This window comes from Xiphias gladius, chromosome 4 (genome assembly GCF_016859285.1).
Source record: "Xiphias gladius isolate SHS-SW01 ecotype Sanya breed wild chromosome 4, ASM1685928v1, whole genome shotgun sequence".
NCBI classification, from domain to species: domain Eukaryota; kingdom Metazoa; phylum Chordata; class Actinopteri; order Istiophoriformes; family Xiphiidae; genus Xiphias; species Xiphias gladius.
In genome coordinates, this window is record NC_053403.1 from 1790936 (window position 1) to 1815599 (window position 24664).

Consider the following 24664-nt stretch of genomic DNA (forward strand, 5'->3'; position numbering starts at 1 on the left):
TATTCTAAATGATGCTTGTTTTATATTTTCTGGTTTGGTGAGCCAAAGACACTTTTCCACTCTGGTGGACAATTAGCCCCAGATGTGCCTCTCATGTTTCAGTGTACACTTGAGTCACAGAGGTAACCATCGGTTTCTCTTGGAGACGATTAACTGGTGACGTGTGAAAAACCCAAGGGGTGTTTCTTTATAAACCCCTGGTATTTTCCAGAATCTGCAAAGACTTTTCAAAAACTATTATGTCCACTGAGAGATAAAAAAAGATTTATAGCTTGTTTCCCAAGTTGCGACTCCATTTCCCATCCATGTTTTGGTTTGGAATCATGACTTGGGAAAAGGGTTAAAAATCTTTTTGTGTTTTTCAGTGGACAACATATTTTTTCATCCAAGTGGTTAGAAGAGTCTTTGAGTAAATGTTTTTAAACAGACTGTTTTTCAAACATCACCAGTTAATTAAGGCTGTAACATGAGAGACACAAACTGGGGCTAGTGGATGATAAATTCCCTTTAACCTCACCCGACAACAAGTCAGTGTCCTCCTCTAACATTTGCTGGATGCGTGTCAAAGTGCACATGCTCGTATTTGTACTAGTGAGTATTTGCTTCCAAAGTGCAGGGGGGGAACATGGGGCCTGTGGAGCTCGTCCTACCACCTTGACCAAAACGTTCCAGTTCCTGAAAGTAACTGTAAAACAATCACGTTTTCAGACACCACTACGTCCCTCGGCTGCGCAAAGTACCAGACGGCCAAGAAATAGGGAGATCATCCAAAAACGATAACGCTCCCTGCAAGCACTTGGGCTGCAGGGGCCCTGAGTCATTTTAGCATTAGACAAACGGTGTTAGGTCATGTTTGAATCAGTAACATTTAGGGAGTGGTTTTTGGTAAAGGTGTGGTAGCCTCTATAGCCCCAAAACTGCAGTTTCAGTGCCAGAAGATCAGTTATCTTCATTCGATTAGCAAATGAAAGAAAAAAAGAAATAAATAAATTGAACGGGGGGGGGGGGGCTGAAGAACAAAGTGAGAAGCAATAAGAGACAGACAGAAGCATATGGCCCAAATCCTTCCACAGCTGAAGCTCATGGTACTTCCCATCTGTGAAGGTAAATGTCAGTACAGCAACACACAGTTTCCCTCTGTAAACCACCATGTTTTTAGCGACTGCTTGTTTGCTGCTGTCGTTTGTCTGCAGAAGAAAGTAGTTTCACTCCCATCAAAAAAAAAAAAAAACCCTTTTCCACATCATGTAGAATTTCCTCTATCTAGAACTTAAAGTGTGCAAAAATCAAAGCATAAATTGCAAAGTGTTGCCGAGCTGTTGTAAGAATGACATTTAATACAAGCAACTGCACAGGAAGACATCCAAAATCATTAGGTCAGGTCATGAGTTTGCGAGCGATGTTGGTCATGCGTCATGCTGACAACGGGCCCCAGGTCGAGGTTTGAGTTTCTCACCACAGCGCTCTCAATCGCTGACGTTGAAGTGACCCACGTAGCGGCAGAGTACTTTCCCACACACCTCTTCGTTATCGGTTTTACTTTTCATCACCTTTTCTGCTTCCTTGAGGAAGTCCGTGTTTGCTAAACTGCACGCAGACCTGAGTCCTTCAAACTCTTTTTTTGTAACTGGTGAAACTCTCAGTGTGACTTTGAGGATGATTTTCACTCCAATTCTCTGAAACTGACCGTAACCTTGTGGTCTTTTGTACCTTGAGAGCCAACAGAGCAGCTAATCTAATTGTTGTTTTTATGTCGTCCTTTAGTGAATGACATCTGATGAACTATTTCCTTGTTTAAAGTCAACATTTTCATCGGATTGCAGTGCACTGGGAGTATTTTCCTATCAAACAACGCAAGCAACATTGTACCCCGTGTAGATAACAGTTCTGTTGTAAGATAAGTGATGGATATATTTTTGGTTTTAGTCCAGTTTGAGTCCGTGAACTCGAGGCAGGAAACGCCGCTGCCAAGTTTACGTATTCAAATTCCTTTTCTGTCCAACCAACAGTCCAAAATTCAAAGATATTCAGTTTGCTATCGCGGATAATAAAGAAAATCAGCAAATATTCACACGTGAGAAGCCAGAACCAGAAAATATTTGTTATTTTTGCTTTAAAAAATTACTTCAACAATTAATTCATTGTCAAAATTGTTGCTGATTATTTTTTATAGACCAACTCATCGATTAACCCACTGATCATTTCTGATCATAGTCATTTCTACAGGAAACCATTAAACTTTTCATGTCAAATATCAAATATGCACACGAACTGTTTCATAATCCCTTGAACCATTTGTTAGTTTTATATTTTTTTGTCACGTTTTATGGTTTGTTTTGAGGTCTTTACTGTAACTGGGGCCATATACTGTATAAGTTTTGACACTCTGAGGTTATTTTTAGCTCACACACGCTGTATGAGGTGTAATGAACGTAGTTGCATGTGAGCGTAAGGACATGAACATGGACAAAAGCATCGCTGTTGTTTTATAAGGACAGTAAATCAAACGGCCTCAGGGTAGATTTAGCAGATTTAGTGGCTGCTGGCTTCTGGTAATTTCCTCTCCTGCTCCTTCTTATTAACATGTGAATAGGGGCAGTTTTGAAGAGGGTCCTGTCTCAGTAGAGGGCAGCAAACTGCAAGAAACGAATCACCATCGGAGGAGCGATGAGCAGGAATGATGGAATGGTGGAACATCAGCGCAGGACGTGTTCGTTCTTCAGGAGAATCACTGCAGCTCAGTCAGTCGCAACAACACATTCTTATCTGCAAACCGGAGACCAGGAGCATTTTGTTAGTAAATATTATGTCTGGATGAGGTCTGAGACATTTAAGCACATTTGACTCAGTCAATACGTATTTTGAGATGCGGCAAATGGCCCAGTGCAGAGCCGCTACGACAGCGGGTCCCACAGCATGTGGGCTCCCCCGTAGCTTACGATGCCGACCGCGATCGTCCCTGGTTCGAGTCTGGACGGGGGGCTCCGTTGCATCTCTCCCTCTGCCTTGTTTCCTTTCACCTCTTTACTTTCTACAGCAAAGGCTTAAAGGGTGCGGGAAATCTGGAACAGTGCTCGCAATGCATCAGCCAGTCAAAGCACTGGGTCTGTTTAGTCTGGAGGTGGAGTGAGGACTGTAAGAACCTGCTACAATCCCCTAACAGCTGGACAATGGACTGAGACACAGGTTTCACAAAGTCCTCGGCAGAAATTTTACTACAGTGGCTTCAGAAAGTGTTCAGGTCCCTTCACTTTATTGTGTTGTACATTTAACTGTAAATGGGCAGAATCGCCATTTTCTCAATAAGCAGCAATGGCAAAGTGAAAACGTGTTTTTAGAGCCAACTGTATTAAAAAAAAAAAAATAGAATGATTAAAAATCAAAAACAGGAAAACTCTGGCAAACATTGTTCCTGCTTAACGTCAACACGTCAGCATTTTTCTTTCTTTTTCCCTAATGAAACAAGGCATTTGTAGTATTAACTGTGATTAGCCAACAGCATTAATGTCTCTACCTCAATCAACTCTGAAGTCTTGATGGTCCAGTTGATCCCTGTGTGGAAATCTGCCTCTGAGCTGCCCTCCTCCTCCTCAACGGGGAGGTCAAAGGTCAGCTGCAGGTCAGCACCCCTCACTTCGTTAGGAGACACTAATCACTGGCGTGGGAACTAGTTCACTGCCTGATTCGTTGAGACCACTACTTCAAATCAAGGCAGACCCCGTCATCCGATTACATGACTGAGGCAGGGGGAGGTAGGGCCCGCTGAAGTGTGGCACGACTCCTGTGGGTTCAAGGTTTTGTCTGTTTTCTCATTTCATCAGTCACTGATACAATAATACCACGAATATCATTAATCATGGTTTAAGGACAGGTTGTAAAGGTTTGGGATCGGGAGGTACTGGTCTTTAAACGACGCTCACATGCCCGTGTCTACAATGAAACAGGTTTTGCTCGCTACGATCATTCCTCTTCTTCACACCGTGTCAATGTAAGCAACGGGGAACAGAATCCACAGTCCTTGTTCTGTGCAAAACTACATTCCAACGTTTATCTAAAGTCAATGTGAGGCTTCAGCGGTCTGAGTTAAAACCAAATCACGTGAATATCGGAACCCCTTTCAGAACCATTGCAAACCTCAAACAGTGTAAAGAAAATGAAGAAAACATGATGGAAATGAGACATTTCAGTTTGTTCCATGCAGTAATCTGAAGAACGTTCCGGTCTCCTCATTGTTGCCACTATTTTCAGTCTCTTCAGTGACTTTCAAGTCACATGCTTCAAGTACGTCATGATTTATTTGCCAAGTCTGATTCCATTGCACCTTGTCACATTTTACTTTTATCAGTGCATCAACTTTTCCACCTCAGCCAAGTGTTAAAATCTTTTTTGGCAATGTTTTACAATTTTTTTGAGTTTCCTCATAAAAACAGGTGAATGGAAACTCTCACAGAGTCGCCCTCGGTCGCAGCAGGCAGCCGTTTTCAGACAAACAGCTGTGAAAAGCCACCGTCCGCTGCCTGCTCGGCAGCAACCGGCAGACGGACCCAGTCGGAGACCAGCTGGTGAACATAGTGGAGCATTTAGCAGCTAAAGAGCCAGATGTTTCCCTCAGGAGCTGGTGGAGACCGAAACCAGAGCTAAAACGGAGGGAATACTGGACTTGGATTCATCAGGTGACACAGACACCAGATCCAGATGAAGGGTCACGTTGCTCTGTGTCTCTTGGATGTTTGTTCACAGTTTCAACTTAAAAGGTGATGAAATGTCAAAGTTGTGTCCACAACTTGTTTGCACTGCCCTCAATTGGTCAAAATCATCAGTTACTGTAGATATGATGCTTTACAGTATTAAAGCAGACTTTGACATTTTTGCATCGACACACTTTATAAGTGGTTATCATGATATGTTTCATGTCCATCAGCTAATCCTGCCACAGGATACACACAACTAACATAAGATCCACTGTGAATAATCCAAAGTCCTTTCCATGTTTAATTTATAAATGACGTCACACTAAACACAACAGACTCAAACACATTTACCGGCTGCTACTGTAACCACATCTGCCTCAGCAGCTGGCAGGCAAAACCCCTTCATCATCGTCAGGGAAGATTTAGCGTCACCTTGCTGGTGGCTTCGGCTTATTTCCCACCAGACTCTATTCAAATCTGATGAATTTTTCACAGTAGAGGGCAGTAGAGTGCAGGAAAGGAGAGGAGTCCCGCTCACTGCTCCATGTCAGCGTCTATCACACTACAACAACAGAATTATACAACCCAGGTTTTTCTCTCCATGTTCAATTTTCTGTCTATGTTTAATGTGAAAAATAAAAATGCAGAACAGGGGTGTTATCAAGAGGGATGGGTGTTTCTTCTGACAGGAGCTCTGGGGGGAATAAAAGGAATGGAGGAGGGTGTGAAGACCAGCAGAGTGACGCAGCCTTTTCTCAGCCTCTCCTTATTCCTGCTGATGGATAACAACAGCTCTCCAGAGGGCCGCCAAGCGTATCTGGAGAATGAGGATGTAGCAGCCAGTGTTGCAGCGTACCATAAAACTCCTCCTCCGTGCTTCCCTCCTGTTCATCCTGCGCTCGTACTCCACACAGTGTCGGTGCTCCCTGGTGGATTCGTTCTGCATCCGCTCCGTGGCTAAAGCTGAAATCTGCGACATTCATCCGGTGGACGAAGGTGACGGAGAACTCGTTTCGCCTCTTTGTTTGTACAGACAGGCGACAAATCAGTGGACAACTCTGAGAACGAGGGCTCGCTGAACGGGCTGATGAAAACGATGTGAATCGGCGGGTCTCTAACCCCGCTCAACGCCTGTGGGAGATTTTGGGGCAACGAGTTCGGCAGCGCTCTCCGCCACCATCATCAAAAGACCAAATCCAAACCCAAATCTTTTGGAGGAATGTTGTTCTTCCCTCCAGTTCACTAAATCAAGAATAGATAGACCTGTATCTGCTACAAAAAGTGTTTACAAGCTGTGAGGGGGCCAAACGGAGGGGGGGGGTTACTGAGCGCTGACTTAGCACGGTGCTCAAACTTTTGTAAAAGCAACAATTACAGCTTTTCTATTTTTTAAATTTATAAGATTAGTCTGTTTGCTTCTTTTCACTTCAAAAATCAGGAAAATATCTCATCTGCCCAAACTTTAGCACACAACTGTGTTCCCTTTATGTAATTTCATCCAGTTAAGCACTCGACTGCCTGATACTCCTCAATCTGCTTGTTTTCAACGATGTTCTGGTGTCAAAATGTCTGCATTGTTCAAACCCAGTTCTGCATTGAGCCGACACAGTTTTACAGGCGCGGGGGCGATGCAGCTCTAGAGGTCAGCCTTTGGTTGGGTTTGGGTTTTTTTTTATTAAGAATATTTATTTTCGTTTAAGAATAAAACTAATTTGACAGGCTGTTAGTAGCAACTGAAGCTTTAAGCATGTAAATGAAATACGTGGATGGATTACTACCGGGCACAGGGCCAGGGCCCCCCGACATCGAAGGCCCCTGGGCCTGTGCCCGGTAGTAATCCATCCACGTATTTAATGCACGTGTTGGCAAAGTGTCCTGTTTGTGCCCAGGGGCCCGTTTTTGCATAATTAAATAATCGGTCTGATTGATTTTACTGCGACTAATCAATTTCAGCGCTTTTCAAGACTGCCCGGCTGTAGCCGCTTAACGGCTCCACCGGAGCATTTCTGAAGGTCGCTGCCTTGCTCAAGAGCACTCCGCCGTCGGCTGGGGGCGAAGAGGAGAGCTGACTTCGCGATTTAAATCCCTCCTCTCCGAACAGTCCCATGGCAGGAATCTTCACTAATCAATGAGAACTCCTCTTCAGTGCATCGACCTACCAACGATCGTGACGATAATGAGACGATCAGTCGGCGGACGAATCAGCTGACGCGACCGCTTACACCGAACCCTGCTGATACCGGCCCAGAGTCTGCCGGATGTATGTCTGAAAAACTCCTCACATTTTGGAGTAAAACAAAGACACCGACAGATTTGCTGTTGCAGTTCAGTCGCACAGATGTGATTTCTCTGAAAGGGGGTGGGAATGAATTTGAGACCGATCCTGCGTGATGGATAAGAATCTAAAGATCGAAAGTGCCTAAAACGTTCGCACAGTATTGCACATATCAATCTTCTGATCTTACTCTCAGGGAGAACGCAAACAAACTTCCCAAAGTGTTGAAATATTGCTTTAAGGTCCACTGCTGCACCATCAAATCCAACTGCCTTTTCTCTCTCCATCTGCTCCACCAATGGTTTACGTACGTGTCTCGTCCTGCCTTAAAATCTGGTTTTGATTTTTCTTGGGGCCTTTGACCTGTTTTGTGACGAGACGGCACCAGTGATTACATTTAGCAGCCAATTCGGAGGTTCCCGGGTGTGTGTATCACAGGTTATGGTTTGTGTCTGTGGGTGAGCAGCCGCTTCTGTTTCTGTTAAGAAGGGCTGTTGTTATGTTGATGATCCCTACACGGCCTGCTTCATCAGAGGTGGTGGATAAATATCTCAGCTGTGATTTATAGACATATAGTTGTTAAAAAACAAAAACAAAAAAAAACCAGGAGAGGCTCCAACTCGGAGACGTCAGGTCAAAGCAGGCTCTGCCCGCGCCGCCGCCCACGAATTGTGATTTGCGTCACGATCCCCTCTCTGGCCGCCAGTGCACGTCAGCTGCCGGCGTCGGGCCTCCCACAGTCAACAGGCAGTGGAAGAGGTCTGATGATGAGGCGCAATCTGTCTGAAGGGCGACGTGCTCTGTCAGAGTGTCAAAACCTCAGCCTCGATTCAATCTGTCATCCCATCCACATCTGAAATCGACCGAAACAGACCTAGAAGACGTCGCGAAGAGGCCTGGTCGAAGGAAAATCAAGCTGAGAGACGCGAGGAGACACCAGGAGGAGTTTCTCTCCGAAACAAGACGTTATAAATGACGGCGTGTGTGTGTGGTTCCACTTACAAGGTGACGCAAGTTTCAGCCACAGGTGAACTGTGTCCGAAATCAATACAGTTTAAAAGAGACAAAGCGGCACAGAGTTCCTGCAGAAAAGGAGGTTTTATAATTCATTTTACAGATCAGAGAAGACGACGATGAGGACAGAAAAAAATAATGGAGGCTTTTGATGCACAAGTTGGAAGGATTTAATGGGAGCTCTGAGGGGACACAAAGTGCAACGACAGGAATAGTAAGAAAAGTGACTGAGATCAAACTGATGACAGAACAACCTTCGTCGGGTTTGTTCTCTTTCTTCTTTCCCATTTCAAACTTGTACTTTGTTACCTGAGCAGACTTTATTAAATTCTTGAGATTTTCAGCAAAGAAAAAAAAAAAGCCTTCATGTTTTCACATTCAAGTGATTATCTTTCTAAGGGCAATCACCACCGTCTCACAGAACAACAGCATTTCTAAAAATGACATCAGGATCAGCGAATAGGAATATTTCTGAAAAAACAAAGGTTTGATAACTGACTACTTGCAAAACAATCTCCGGTTTCAGCTTCTCAGCAGTGAGAAACTTCTCATTTTCTCTGTTATGACATCGTAAACTGAATGGTTCTGGGCAACTAAACAAGACCTTTAATTTGAAGAGAAATCACCTCGGGCTCTGGGAAGTAGTGAGGGCTATTTTCACCGTATCCTGGCAACCTCGAGACTAAATTATTACTGTTTAATCTTAAAAAAAATAACGCAAAAAATATCCCATAGTGCAAATAATTCTTATTAGCAGCCCTAACATACCCCCGACATCTAGCTAAACATTCAAATTTATACAAAGTTGTATTATTTTGTATTAAATTCACCTGTCTTTGTTTCTCAACTCTCATCTTTCCTAATGTTAGAGACGTGCTTATCCATAATTTACTCCGAACTCCGTATTCTGTCAATGCCGCCACCGTGACTCTAAAGTACCAATCATGACGCCAATCAAGCCGCCGGCCACACGTTGAGCCGTAGGTTGTAACGATCACGTTGCCTGAAATCGGTCCTTTGTCGGACCTCGGTCCTCTGGATCGGAGCGTTCGCTCGCTCTGAAGGGAAACGCAAGAGTGTGTGACAATAACATTCTCAGCGTGAGAATTAAATGAAGAACACAGGCTAGAAAAGCAAACGGGAAAAATAATGATCTTCAGGAAACGGCATTATCAGGACCAAACCAGTCCATAAACGTACACACTCGGGGCTCTCTGTGGGATTTTAGAGTGTGAGGGGAGAACTATAGTTTCTCTGTTGTTATGAATTAGTTTCCTGCTCCTGCTGGCAAATATCCACTTTAGATTTCTGCGGCAGGGTTGTGTACACTCCGGGTAAAATTTGAGATACTTTATATGTGCAACAGAGAGCCAGCCAAATTCAATATTGTGGAACAGTTATTGAACTGTTTTTAAAGGAGTAGTTCAGCACATTGGAAACATGATGCTTATTCGCTTTCTTGTCAAACTTAAATGAGAAGATCGATACCACTCTCATATCTTTATGATAGAAAAAAAGCTACAGAATGTCCGAAAATAATGTGAAATACCCATCACACTTTCCAAAGTGCCATTAAATTGCTTCTCTCCTCGATCAAATGGACAAAGATATTTGGTCAACTATCACATTCAGTGAGACAAAGAAAACCTGAGCTCGATCCAACTGCAGATAAAATCCATAATCAAAGTCAAGTCTTTCCGCCTCTGGCCCTAATCTGGAGAGACTTATGTCCACTGGACTGCTGCGATTCCCTACATGTTGGTGTAAGTCAGTCCCTCTTTGCCTCAGCTGCGACTAGTTCGAAACGCTGCAGCTCGAGGTCCCACTGGCACCGCAGAGAGAGACCACGCGACCCCCGTGCTGCTGTCTCCTCACTGGCTTCCAGTGAGGAGACAGAGTTGTTTGTTTTTTACAGTTATGTGTACGGCTGCGTGCCACACTCTTCCTTGGCCAGGCGTCGTCAAAGGCCTGGTCGCACCGGCATTTTAAACAGCTAAACTCTGCAGAAAATTCAATTTATTCCAGTGGAGTCGCTGAGATCAGTGGATTCCCTGGCATTTTTTTCCATCGAGGTGAACTCGTGAAGTTTGGAGACAGCTATTGTCGCTTACTAGCTTTTTTGTTGAAACTCCTCAGTCAGAGCAAAAGCAGCGGTTGGCAAACGGCTCGTTCGCTCGGAGAGAAAATGGCGAGAATCCGCGGTAGCCGTTGTGACTTGACTAACGTGTCGGGTTTCGTTAACAATCAAAAGGGGCCACTGATGGAATTGGTGCTGTTTGTCTACGTGAATTTTACCTGGTTAAGATCTGGGTATGAAAGATTAAAATGCATACAAACCAACGAAGACAAAGTGAAGTAGAATAAGACAAAGTCATTTGCATGTCCTTTTTGTGTATGCATCAACCGCGTCATGATTAAATGGAGAACATGTGGTAAGGGACAGTTAATTAGCTGTTTGTGTTTAGTAACTGAAGATGCATATTGCGTTGCGCTTTATTCCTTTGATTTTCGGCATTTCAAATCTTCCATATGTGAGGGGCCGAATGTCATAAATAATTGGACGGTGTGGAGGATTCTTTGGTTACTTCAAAGACGTCGATCTCTAAGATGTCTCTCCTCAGGTCAGATGTTAGTTTACTTTGTTGCTTGAATGGAAATTCAATTCAGACATCAAGAAAATGTCTTGGGTGAACATTCTGACGAGGAGGCGGGAACATTATTCACTCACCCCCCTCCCATATTTTTTCCCAGATGGACTGGAAGTTCGATCCAGCGATTTTCTTCTCGCACGCCTACTTTTCTGACCTTGAGGCTGGGCTGCGAATGACAGCAGAAAGTTACAGCCGGAGGAGGAGGAGGAGGAGGAGAAGTGATTTCTCTGCACAAAGAGGAGAAAAAGTAGAGGGACTGCAGAGATGACACAATGATGCTGGAGGTGAAAAAGTGTCTTAAAAGAGGTACAAACATTCCCTGAACACAGCTGTCCAAATTCAACGCTGGAAGGTTTTTGATTTGCAAATTTCCTCATAAATTTTCATGCAAATGTCTTACAATAGTTTGTCGGGAAGGTTTGATCTCCCTGCAGTTAAGACAACAAAAGCCAGATGGTTAACGTTGTGTGAAGTGGTTTTGAGATGACTTGATACGAGCAGCCGCCTTCTGCTTATGAAAGAAAATTTCTCCCAGCGTGCTGAGAGACCCTGGGGTACTTCAACCATGACATGATTAATAACCCCGCACTTAAAATAGACTTCAAAAATAACTATAGGCGATGGATGGGGGAAGTGCAGTTTCTGAATCGGAATCACTTTGATTACAGAGCAAATGGAACGTGGAAGGATTTGTGTCGGTGGGTTCGGAGCAGAGACAAATCAACAATAAAGGCAAATAAAGTGCTGCTGGGAGTCGGGTCCTGATACAGCCAGGTCTCGCTGGGGAGAAGTAACTAAACGTACACAAAAAAATCCATTTCCAGCATATCAATTCATCATTCACTCCCTTGTGGCAGAGTCACGTTTGATGTCGATGCCGCTGCTGCTGTTAGAAAGCAACTTCCATCCGTGCAGACTCCTCACGTCGCTTTATAGGAAGCAGAAGTGGTTTTTTTTAGCTTTGGTTCGATCATGAATTGGATTTTTTGGTAACTTTTCAGGTCAAACCTCAACAACCGAAGAGCTGAGTTGGGCTGAAAGTCACTGAAAGCAGGGTTGTCAGAGCTACTGAAAAACTGTCTAGATGTCCTGCACACTGTGAACGCAAAATTTAAAAAAAACGAGACAGTATTTTTATACCCGAGCCCCAGGCTGCAAACACCGGGTCACTTAAAGTGACCTGGTAAAACACCCGACACAATGATCCAGTCAATAACTGATAAAATATTTACATAAAATGAGAAGAAACTATGAATCACAGGATCCTCAAAATACAACAGAAAACTGAAATGACTGAATGGGAAACATAATAAATTACATTTATCAACGAGTGAGCTTCAAATTGGGGACTTTGGCGGATTTAAAAAAACAACCAGTTCAAGTAGATCTACCTATGTACCTGCACCAGGTTTTCTGATCACTAGTTACACATAAAATATGATTAGTTAACACAAATCTGTTCACGGATATGCACCGTGTGAGTACAAAGTCCTCTAAAATATCATTAAATCTCCATCTCTGTGAGACAGGGCAGGAGCTACCTGAGGCCCTTATCACTTCAGTTTCTAATCTTCCTTCAGTGGTGCATGTTACCAGACAGATTTGTAATTAATCAAAATACCACAAAGTAATGGCCACACAGACAACTTTGGGGCCCCTGAGGGTCCGGGGTCTCGGAGCAGCACGTCAAACGAGCACAAATTCAATCAAAAGGAAAAAAACATTAACTCAGCTAATCTCTAGAAAAGGAAAAGCAACCAAAGTTGACTCGAGGGAACCTTAGATTGCATTCTGAGTACAAATTAAATGGCGTTTTGGCTGCAATGGCTCATCTAGCTATCGATCGGTTGCCGGTGTTTTCTGTCAAGAACCGGCGCTCGGGAAGTAAAGCAGATGCCGACCAGCAACTGCATCTGGAAAAAAAATCAATTTTAGAGAAACACACACCTTTATCTTGACCTAACATGGAGGTTAAAATTTAAATTTACATGAGCTCAGAAAGTGAATCCAGTCGGACGCGAACAGGTTATGCGACTAAATCCTAGTACATCTGTGTTTAAGTGGCAGCTCTGAGATCAGATAAAAACAGGGGAAACATGGAGAGTCTTTCTCCTCTGCATCCATCTGGACCGCGGAGGAGACTTGCTCACATGCTGCCGAGTTGTGACCGTAACCCAGACGATGTGTTGGTCAGGTTCCTTTCTTAATTAAAAAACAAAGAAAAAGAGAAACTCAATTCAGTTCAGTGTCAGAGCGCTGAGATCATGTTTACTTCAGTCACAGCGCAGGTGGAATAATCAGCCACAGCATGTACTCATGAGTTTGTCTCTTCTTGGAGGGAACGGACAGAGATCTGATGCTTGTGTGTGTGAGTGTGTGAACCAGATATCCCGCATGCTATCGATCACTCGCGCTCTGACCACATTTAGATTTGGCTGCCACTGTTTGAGGGAGCGCTCGATGAATCCGAGCAGTGAAGGAGGATTCTGCTGAACTAACGCTCGGCTTCCTTTCAGTCGATAAACCACAAAAAACCTCATTACTAAAGTAACGAGATTCTTACCCCATGAAGGCTTTGATCAGTAGATCAACTCTTGTCACTAAATAAACCAACAAAGTCAGCAGAACTTTATCAGGTAAGAATAGATGGGCCGAGGGTTTGTTTGTTGTTTTTGGTCACCGAGCTGTGACGGCTCTCCTCAGTTTAAGAACACCTCCGATAACGTCACAACAAGCAACTGAATTTCCTCTCAAACTGAACAGTACAGGCCAGATGTTTCATGAGCGGGGCAGCTGTTTAGACTGACCAGGAGGCGAGACGCGTGCCGTTGCCGACTCGGCACCGGAGTTTGACTGATCAGGGTTTGTTTTAACCCAACCAAACGGGTCGGGTCTTTCTCACTCCGCCCAGTGTCGAGTGTCGCTGGCAGGTCGGTCTCGGGCCGCATAGGGTTAAGTTTCAGGCTCTGTTCAGTTTTGACACTGAATATAAACACAGTGTGACATGAAACAAACAGTTCATTCTTTTGATTGAGAAGCTGAATCAGTGAGTGTTTGGCGTCGTCGCGCATGAAAAGTGACAAAACCGATGAAGTGATTGTCAAAATAGCAGCTCATGAATTTTCTTCCATTCATCCACCAATCAGTTGAGCTTTAAACTGAACATTCAACACTTTAAAAACATTTTTTTTTTAAAAACTTTCCTACCTACACACAAATCGTGTTCTATAAATGGCCACAAGCTGTTGCCACTGGATCCAGATCTACACCCAAAACTGCTCCTTGTTCCATGTCCTCAACTTCAGAATCAGACACTTCTCATTTCCTGAAAGAGGAAAATGACTTTCTGAGTCTGGTGTGTGTGTGTGTGTGTGTCATTACTCGGGGTGAGAGCTGGGCCCCCGTCTCCACGTCTCAAACCTTTGATCCATTTATTCTGTGCTGAGATGTCGTCACCTCCACAGAGGTCCTCGGGAGTTGTTGAGTTTTTCTCTCTCTCTTATCGCTCTAACACTCAATCACACGGGGAGAGAGAGCGACGAGGCCGAGTGAGCCGTCTCAGAGACACGTGAGGCTTCAGGAGAGCCTCTGCTGACGTCTCCTCAAACTGAGCAGGGTATTGATCCCTTTTACTCAATATTTTAAATAAATGCCACTTTTTTCCTGCAGCCAATAAGTATTCTCTGAAAAGTTTTCTTCGACATGCAGAGAAATAAAAAAAGAAAGAAAAGTGGAGGAAGCTACACAAAAGGCTAATTAGCTCCCTGGTTACCCCTCGCAAGCACAACAGTGATTCATAAGCACATCGTACGGCGTTGTGTAGGGCTCACAGAGCTGTGCGGCAGCCGGACTGCCGGGTTCAAAGTGTAATTAGGATCCAAACACACAGACACTCCCGTGGAGTCGCTGACTGTCACGCACAAACACACACACAATGGAAGAGAAGTTTGTGTTTGGATCCGCGTCTCTGCCGTCACTCTGTCCCATCGTCTGGTGTCCGTGTCCTCCTTTTGGTGTGAAGAACTTTTCCAGACCAGATCCTCAGTGTCCCTCGAGTCTGCACAGATCTCGGTGAAGCCGCATTTTCTCGTCATGCACCCTGGGCTTCGCAGGATTTACAGGATGAACTTCGTCCGGAGAGAGCTGCCTTCGTATCAGACATTCAAACACCACATTCGCCAAGGGTTTCGTGAAACAGACAGCGAGGCTTTACCTCTCTCATATCTCAGTTGTGTAAGAGGTGATTGAGGCTGATTTTAATGATGCCTTTTCTCATGCTACTACGTGACACTTATTTCCACGGCGCCATTTCTGCCAGGTCTCTCAGGTAAAACAGATTCACTTCCTGGTTAAATAGGTAGAATATGGTCAGACTGACACCGAAAACACCTTTATAAAATCTATTTTACTCTCACACATCACATGAGTACAACCTGGCTCAACCACAGGATCTAAAACTTATCTGAAACTTATCTGAGCCATTGGCCAAGCTACAACGCAGGTACCCACACAGATATTCTCTCATAGGACCACAGATTTCACCAATGACCATAAGTTTTAAAAAAACAAAAACAAAATGCAGTAATACAGGAAAGGAGGGACCTAGCTCCGGACAGAAGTCGACTCCAACTCCCACGGTGCAGTTCAGAAAGAAATATCCTGTCACTCAGCATCAATTCCGTCAGGTGCAGCGCTGAAAGCCCGCTGAAAGTAAAGATGACGCTTTATAGAAACCGTTTCGAACATTCAAGGGTTTTACGGCTCAGTCTTATGTGAATTCAGCAGCTATGACGAAGTGTTCGGAATGTGACTCCGACTGGCTTCTTCTCCATAGTAAAGGAAGCAGAGGCTCATGGGTATCGTAGTATTTAGAGCCGTCCAGCAAATCAAACTGAAAAAAAAAAAAAAAAGATTTCTCAGAAAAAAAAAATTGAAAACTATTAAAAATTTTAATATGGCTTTTTAGGCTATGCTGTTGAAATTTGAGGACGTCGTTACACAGATGACTCTGAAACTACAGTGAAAGAAAATTCCTCCACAACCAGCCCCTCCTCCAACTTTCAGCTCTACGAGGTGAGAGATTCTGGGCCGAAGGACTGGCCGAGCATCTGATTATGTGAGCGGTTACTGGAGTTATTCTCAGTTTAATTACATAGGGCTTGAGACTATTTATGTGATTTGGTGATCGTGGACTGGCAAGAGGACTATCATGTCGGTGATGTATAGTCGATCCGGTTCGTCGTCTGGCCCCCGGCTACACAGCACACTGTCGTCTGCACGCGGCCCGAATGTAAGCGACACTATGGCTCTGCTGTCACGCACGGTCACCGCAACCACCGTCAGCCGCATACGTGTTCATGCGAACATTGACGTGCAGTGCGACACACACAAAACCAGTCTACTAGAGGCAGACTGTTGCACAGTCACACATACAGAGACACCCACAAGCACGCAACGTGTCTCTCTCTAATCACGAGCTGCAGCTCTTATGGAGCTGAAACCAGATTTACGCTACATGGCATATGTACGTACAAAGCCAGAATCATAGTGTCATGACAAACTCTGTCCGTCTCAAAGCCATGGAAATGTGTCTAATACACTTTTGTCTCCACACTCAGCGTGGTTATAACCTGCTATAACCACGCTGAGTGTGGCCAGTGTGTGTTCACAGGAAATTAAACTTGTCAGCGCTCCCTGGTGGACAAACTATGTGATGGAGACACTGTTTCTAAATGACCTCAAACGTATCGTCGGCATTTCTCTACTCACATTTCTTGTTACTTACTGGCCAATAGTAATGTAAAGTATCTGTGATCAGTGTAGATCATTTGGGCAGACCTGCCATTAAACTTTGCGTCTGTATTAATCTTAACCAGGATCTTTCCCTAAACTTAACCTCACTGTAACTGCAGCATGTGCAGCTTTTTTAATTCTCTGCCCATGAACCTAAAAATATGTTGTCCTTGAAATGCAACGCAGGGTTTTGCAGAATTGTCCAATATTTCTTGTCTACTTCTTGTCTGGCAAACCTTGCAGAATCACAATACACAATAGAAATAGTAATACTTCTATTATCTATACTGTAATCTATGCTATAATAACATTTTACGCTCTCTGCTGCAAGATATTTTAGAGTAGGAACAGAAAAACCTTGGATTTGGGTTCAAAACAAACAAACTGCAACTTCACGAATCCTTTAAATGGACTTCATACAATGTGTGAGTGAAATCCAGACGTCCCCCTGCAGAGTTAAAACCGGTGGACCGTGTGGTCCCCCGAGGACGACTCAGGACTCCCACCAGGTTAAGGTGGACGCAAAGCCGCAGCTCCTTCGGTCCCCGACCATCCGGCCGCACCTCACAGCCACTGAACAACTGCATCCTAATGATGAGGACTTCAAAAGTCTTTCCCTTTTTTCTCTCACGGCTACTCCCCACTCTGCTGCGGGCCAGGGGTCGACCTGCAGAGGAGGCCAGAGATTTAGCACAGACTTCATAGTTCAGACGCTCGTCAGAAGAGCCGGCGCCGCCCGGCCGCGGGCGCTGCCGGAATACTGAGAGGCTTCTTCAGCGAGTCGAGAGGCTGAAAGTGGCTGCGAATGTGCCGTACACATCCTATGACACGTGTGGGGAAAATCTTCAAACTGAACTCAGCAGAAAGTATTAAACAGGCCTTTTAGCTTCATCCAATATGAGATGCAGGTATAGTTTCTAGAAGCTTAATCTCCAAACCTAATAATAAGAATTCATAATTATAGGTGGCAATATGGTCGAACTCAGTTACAAAATATTTAGGAGGATATTTTTTATGTGTGCACAGTCAGGTGTAAAATAATCAAACTGATGTTTACTGCCATTAAATACCTACCACCAGCAACTCATTTTGTTAGGTTTTAATTACAACTTTCACGAAAAATCGGACTGTAATTTTGAACAGTAATGCGACTCTGTCGTATCATTTCATTACAATTCCACTGACACGTTCGTTTCACAAGGAATAGTTCAACATTTCAGAAAATACTCAGAGTAGCACTGTCATGTGTGTCTGCTAAATATAAAGCTACAGCAGCTAAGCATCATGACTGAAACCAGGTGGAAACAGTTCATCTGGTCCCGTCCAAAGGCCAAAAAAAGGGTCCACCTGGCAGCACCTCTTCAGCTCATTAATTAACACGTTAAATCCCGTTTGTTTGCCTGATTGACTCGGCCATTAAACCGCAAATTTTGACACTTTGTCTTCTGTAAACAAACCAGACAACATTTTTTAAAATCAGTGAACTTCACAGGTTCCAGTAGGCAGATTTTGTTTTCAGGCTAGCTGTTTCCCCCTGCTTCCAGTCTTCATGCTAAGCTAGGCTAATCGGCTGCTGACTGTGGCTTCATATTTAGCAGACAGGCATGAGTGTGATATTGATCTTCTCATTTAACTCTTGGCAAGAAAACAAGTGAGTGTGTTTCCCAGAATGTCAAACTGTTGCTTTAAAACATCCATAGATTTCACCATAAGCCATTTAGTTTCCACAGCGCCACACCAACCTCCGCTGAAACAGGCTGTCTGATGTTAATTAGCATGAACTGAACGCTTTTAGTGACGGGACACGCCGTCTGTCTGTCAGCATCGCTGGCACCACACACTCTCCTGACACCAGGCCATATTTAAAGACAGTGTCGAGCTGTTTACAAACAGGATCCAGCCCCTAACTCGACAAAGTTAAATACCGAATATCATTTTCTCATGATTTCATCATCAAGTCAAAAGGCTGGTGGAGCAGTGGGGAGAGCCTCATATCTCAGCATCACTGAAATAACGAGTGACAGACCTCTACAAGTTAATTAAAGACCTGAAAAGTTCCTCTTAAGTGTAGTGAAGCCATTTCACAGCCTCGACTTTGACTGATGTAATTTCGGGCTTTTATACCGATTAAACATCAGGCACAACAATTAGGAGCAAAGTAAATCTTGTAATAAAACAGCGCCTGAGGAGCAGTTTTGTGCTTATTGCCAGCACTCCTCAGGCTCTGCCTCTGAGACTCCCTGTCTGTCTTACCGGGCGCTGACAGCAGTGGAAGTCCTCCAGGGGGGGAGGCCGGCGGCTCGCCGCAGACGCGACAGTCCTGCGCTCGTTAGGATCGACACCGAAGCTACGCTCTGATTGACTGCCACTGTACGCGGTTCTTTTCTCTCCGCAGCAGCTCACTGGGTGTGTGTGTCAATCAGTCCCCGCTGAGATCGTTCCCGCCCCGCCGATGACAGGCTGTCTGGACTAATAGGCCGTCACGGGCTCAATGAGGGTCCGCAGCACACGGCAGTCCAGACGGATGCGCTACAGGTAAAGACGACGCCGTCAATAACATCCATGAAAAGGGGGGAAAGGGGACGACTACTGAAAGACCAGGTGCTGCACTCTTGAAAAAAAGATATGTCGACTCTGAACTTGATCTTGTGTTACTCTTCAGCACCTACAAAGACTAAACTTCCCACACACAACAACTGCTTTTCGCCAGTACAACTAACAATTATTTCCGTTGTTGATTCATTTGCCCATTATTTTCCCAATGAATCAAATGGTTCAGTTTATAAAATGTCAGAAAACAGTGACAAAAAATTGCCATCACAATCTCCGGGAGCCCAAAGCGACATCTTCAAATGTCTTGTTTTGTCTGATCAACAGTCCAAAACCAAAAATGATTCAATTCACAATGACGATGCAGCAAATCCTCGCATTTAGGAAGCTGGTCCTGGCAAATGTTTAGCTTTTGCTCGCTTGAACAGTGACTCAAATGATTGATTCATTTGTTGCCTATTAATTTCATGTCTGATCAGGTCTAAAAGATTGAACCCGCCAACAATTTGAAGACATGACATTTTTTTTTTGTTGACCCATCCATCCACTCTGACCTCCTCCCTCAGCAGAGTGGGTCGTTTTATAATAATGTCACCTGACTTCCTCTTTTGCTTCCATCGAGACTTGACTGGAACCATATGTACATATGTCTCATTTGGGACCTTCACTGAAACGACGGATGCTGTGGTTCTGCTGTAAAACCAAACCAACCAGCTAAAAGGAGCTAAAAAGATCCGTGGAGCTGCAGAATTGGTGATAAATATCTGTGGGCTCGTCACTGTGAACGACAACGACAATCAAGGCAGTGGATTTTCTGTCTTTGCCTCCTAAATTCAAAAATGTAATTGTTTTACTTCAATATTCACTTTTATTCCCTCATTTTTTAAACTAATTTTTTTTTTCTCTTTTGTTTCATGCTTAGCTCCTGTTACTCTGTTTTTTTTTTTTAGAGTTGCTACATCAAAAAATCTTTAGCTACTAAACCAGCTTCGATTTTCACCTGATCTAATGTCAGATCTCATTTTTTTTGAAGGTCAGGTTTCAGTCATCTCAGTACTTTCTTGACTTCTTCGATGAAAGTCTCGCTGTACTTCACGGACTGTTGACAACACTCAGCATGTGACATTAACGCTATTAAGACCCATTGTCTTTAGAATCACCTGTTCGTCCCAACATAGGTAATAATCTAATCATGGACGTTGTCTTGTTAAGGAAAACCGCAATCACACAAACGCAGCGGAGCATTTATTTACAACCAGTGTATTTAGGAGCAGCCGGATGCGGAGATACAGATGACTTCTCCATCCCTCATTAGTGATGTTACACACATGAGACAGCCCTGCCATTGTGAGGTCGGGCATGCATGAAGGCCACCACCTCGCCGCCAACAGAGCACACATTATGATTCCAATGCTGTGGAGAAAAAGTGTATCCCTAACTGTAGCAGACATGGAACTAATGCACTCATCTGTCATGGTGTTTTCTGTAGTTCTGCAGAAAACCTGCTGGTAACAGTTTATCATTTATATTTCTCTCGGTGGGAGACAAGAATGGAGAGACTTCTGTGAGAGAATCACACAGGTCATTTACTGAGACTCTGGACATTTAACCCTTTGAACCAAAGCCTGTCTTTGCTCGGGTCATTATTAAACTGGTTTACGGTTCTGTTTAGACTCTCACAGCACCTGGTTCAGGTTCGGGAAAGATCCTGGTCTGGTTTCACACAGAAAAAAGTTCACAGTGACGTCAGACACGACCGGTTTATTTAAATTCAACCTAAACCACCATCTCTGCCGAACCTCAACCAAAGTGCTTTTGTTGCCATGATGTGAAACCTGGTCTCTGGTACCGTACAACCCCCCTGGCACCGTTCAAGGCCCAACAGAGAGTTAAAGCTATGATTTGAAATTTATGCCCTGAGATGGTGTAACTGAACAAAGTGGCAAGGTCAGCATCACACCAACTACTGCTGATACAACGCCGCACCTAGAATTTACTTTACACTCAAATTCACGATCAATTTAACACTCAGCCGACGCAACAGGTGAAAAGCCTCTACGGGTCCTTCAAATGAAACAATGCAAGAAGCCAGACTATCACCAAGCATAAGACTTGTAGAAATTCCTTTATTTTAAGGGGCCAAAAGCCAAAAAGGTGCTAAGGGTTGAACCCCTTTTGCATAACATAGGCAACTTCCATCCACTGTAGTTCAAGGACAATCTGAATCTAGCAGCCAGTTGAGGTTTAGGGGTTCAGGTAAACCCGCTCCTGGTGATGTGAAGTTTCAGATACACATTTCCGTTAAAAATGGCACGTGATCAGTTAGTAACGTGTGTGTGTGACGAGGCTGGCCTGTGTGCTTTCAACCTGACGATCTGCTGCTCTAAAAAAAAAACAAAAAACACTGATGGAGTCAAAGTAGCTCCCGTATCCCAGGGTTTTGGAAGTGTTATAAGTCCCTGTTTGTACTGGTCTCAGCTCCAAAGAGTTGCCAAAATTTTACCTGCCCCATCAAATAAAAAGTCGGCCAGTTGAAAATCGCCCAATCTGGCAACACTGCTGGTAGTTGAGTCATTGTAAACACTCTTCCTTCCATTAACAGCTGCGGCTGACGAGAGCTGAGAATCGCTTGACATTTTTCGATTCCTCTGCCAATACAAGTTTTACTTTAGAAAAGAACACCGTCATTCCTTCGTTTTTTCTTCTTTATCACATCTTTTTTCCCTTTGCCAAAATAAAAAACAGACTAAACTTAGTAAAACGGATTAAAATCAGAAACATCTGAGCACCGGCCAGCCCTACTGCTGATGTATCCTGAAGGAACTGTGGTTGTACTGATCAGTTCGGGGGGGGGGGGTTAAGTTATAAAGGCACAACTTAACACAGCATCAACAAAAATGACAGTGTAAACTGTTAATTCAAGTGAGAAGAACTTTCTGTGCAGCAGCGCTTTGAAGTTAAGCCTGGAGGCAGTGGGCTGAGTTTGAGTTTGACTGACGTGTGAATCAATACAGCCAGACACAGAAACCTCCGTCAGACTTCAAAATATCAAACAGCAAACTGCAATTAGTGCATGTGTGTGTTTCTTTTTCCTGCTGTGATACTAGGGGAGAAAAAAAAAAGGCTTTGGGGTGTGGCCCCCTGATATGTTCTCATTCAGGTTGTGTATGCAGAGGCTGTAGACTGACCAGGGATGGTCCTTGCTAAACCTAAACATTTGCTGGCAGATATTCATCATCAGCTGATGTTAGCTTATGCTAAGTTATCTTGTAAACAAAGTTATGTTTACATCAGGGCTACACTTCAGGCTTTGGTATTTTAATTTGTTGTGTGCTTGTGTTTCATGCTTTTTTCTTATTCATAGATTTTTTTCGCTTTTATAAATCCTATTACATATACATATATATATATATATACATATACACATATATATATATACATATACATATATATATATAAAATAAAGTCTGTACACTTTAACCTATGATTATGAGAAAGACAGTATATTCTTCAGTAGACTCCTGTAAAAACCTACATGTCAAGTTTCAGATTCAACCTCTGGTTTTAGTGTCTGCGTTCATCGTCTGTCATCATGTGAAAACGTCATATTGTCACACAGTCAGAGAAATAAAAAGTCTGCATCCTGGTCACAGTTCGGTTGCAAAAATCTAACAGACCGCAAAGTGTGTCTCCTGATTGGCCGCTGACCGCTCTGTCAGCTGAGGTCACTCACACTGGCCGACTTTGCGGGCAGCCAGAGCTGAAGCTGGCTGAGCAGCCAATAGAAACGAGTCGCGCCGACTTCCGTCTCCATCCACCCAGCGAGTTCCCTGCTTAAGTAACACAGCCTGTCCCGCCGGTATCCTGCACTGCCAAAAACATAAAGTGCAATGATTCGACTGACAGAGTGAGATGTGATGCGGGGCTTTCTCAACTGATGACTCCAATCCTCTATGTTTAGGGAGGAACAAGGAGTCCTCCTGACAACTGGTGCTGTTTTAAAGAAAAAGGGGGGTCACACCAAATTCCGATTTGATCTTGATGTTTACCCTACTCTGTATGAGGTTAAATGATAAATGAAAACTACTCATGGCTTTATTGTAGTTTTAGTTCCTAATACTTTATTGTAGTTTTAGTTCCTAATACTCAAGCACGGTGCTGAACATGTACGTCCTTGTGGGCGCGCTCAAGGTACGAACAAAACAGGGCCCTCTTCATCAAAACATTGCCCCATAGCGCCACTGGTGGTCATACATGTTTTATAATGACACTAAGGAACATGGAAATTTCATGGTAAGGTCAGCGAGCTGGGTTTTTTTTTTTTTCCTTCATTTCTCTTCATTGCTGCACATTTTTGTGTCGGCGGTTTGTTTGGGCTCGGTGAAAATAAGAACTCTTTTTTTGGGGCTTGAACTTTGTACTGGATTGTAATTGAAAAACCAAACTTTACATTTTTATACATATATGATGTATTTTATTTTTCTGGATTATGCCGACAAAAAAATAAATAAATAAATGAATACATTTGAAAAAAAGAATTGAAAACTTGAATTACAAAAAGCGAATTGCAGGCGATATATAAAAACGTGTTAACTCCAGTGTCCCTCTATTTCAAACATGTGCTGTATTTTCAGCCACATGGAGCTCACTACAAAGAGACAGCACAAAGTCTGTCACCACAGGCAGGACTTTGAAGGGACTCAGCAGGTATTTACACTCCCTAATTCCAGATATAACCGAGGCACCGCTTGAACCACGTTGGTCCCTAATGGCCTTCGACTAAATCCTGCCAGAGCTTTTCTTTCTTTGCAGCTAAAATACAAAAAAAAATTAACACAAAAGGTGAATGAAGTGCTCATTCTCCCTATTACCCTATTACTCCCTATTATTGATTACTGATAATCACTGACTTGAAGGAAAGGAGTTGATATCACGCTTTCCCATGACACCGATAGGGTTTGACAGATGACTTGCTCGTTAAGTAATCCATCTCTACATGCATATGGAAAAAACAACTGGGTCGAGAGAAAAAAGAGAGAGAAAAAAACAGAGACAATCCGTATGGTTTAGACAAACACTGACTGACAACATTTGCGTGCTAATGGGCCTTCACCGCAGGACGTGTTGACCAATTCTCAGAGAAGCCGTGCTTTCAATTAGCAGACAGGTAGAAGGAGGGGAAATGTCAAAGTGTGATGGGTTCTGTAAGGAGCTTGAAAAAGCTTGAAAAAGCTCAAAGACCAAAAGTGATGTTATTATATGATAGTAAAACAAATAGTTTGGGGTTTGGGACTAATGGGCAGATAAAAACAAGAAATTTGAAGATGTGACCTTGGACCTAGTAAATTATAAAGGGCATGATTCAATATTCTCTGACTTATCACAGACAAAACAATTAATGGACTAGTCGTGACAAACAGATGATGAAAATAATCGTTAGTTACAATTGGACTCTTAGTCTTGTTGTGACAGAGTGGATGAATTGTAAAAGTCACATGGTTGAAAATGTTTAATATCCCAAGAAGAAGCTAAGAATGCATAATTAACTTTTTTATATTTAACAATCAGGTCGTAGCCCTGGCCTTTAATAAGATGAGGAAGAAAAGCCTGGTTTAAGGGGAGACAGCTCTCTCTTGAGTAGCGCAGGCTCTGTGACGAAGTCTTTGGTGATCGGTCTGATGTGCATTCAG

At 43.5% G+C, this 24664-nt stretch overlaps 1 protein-coding gene across 2 annotated transcripts in view; it reads right to left on the reverse strand.

The window, feature by feature from the left end:
• Nucleotides 1-2088: 2088 nt before the first annotated feature.
• The window catches only part of mei4 (meiosis-specific, MEI4 homolog (S. cerevisiae)), an 86505-nt gene continuing 63929 nt past the window's right edge, over nt 2089-24664 (reverse strand). The window contains exon 5 of one of the 2 annotated variants that reach the window (XM_040125112.1): nt 2089-2766. In XM_040125112.1, the coding sequence (XP_039981046.1) occupies nt 2743-2766 (24 nt within the window). In that variant the 3' untranslated portion in view covers nt 2089-2742. Of the gene's footprint in view, nt 2767-15134; nt 15523-24664 lie in introns of those variants that run through there. The other variant, XM_040125106.1, reaches the window with a different exon arrangement.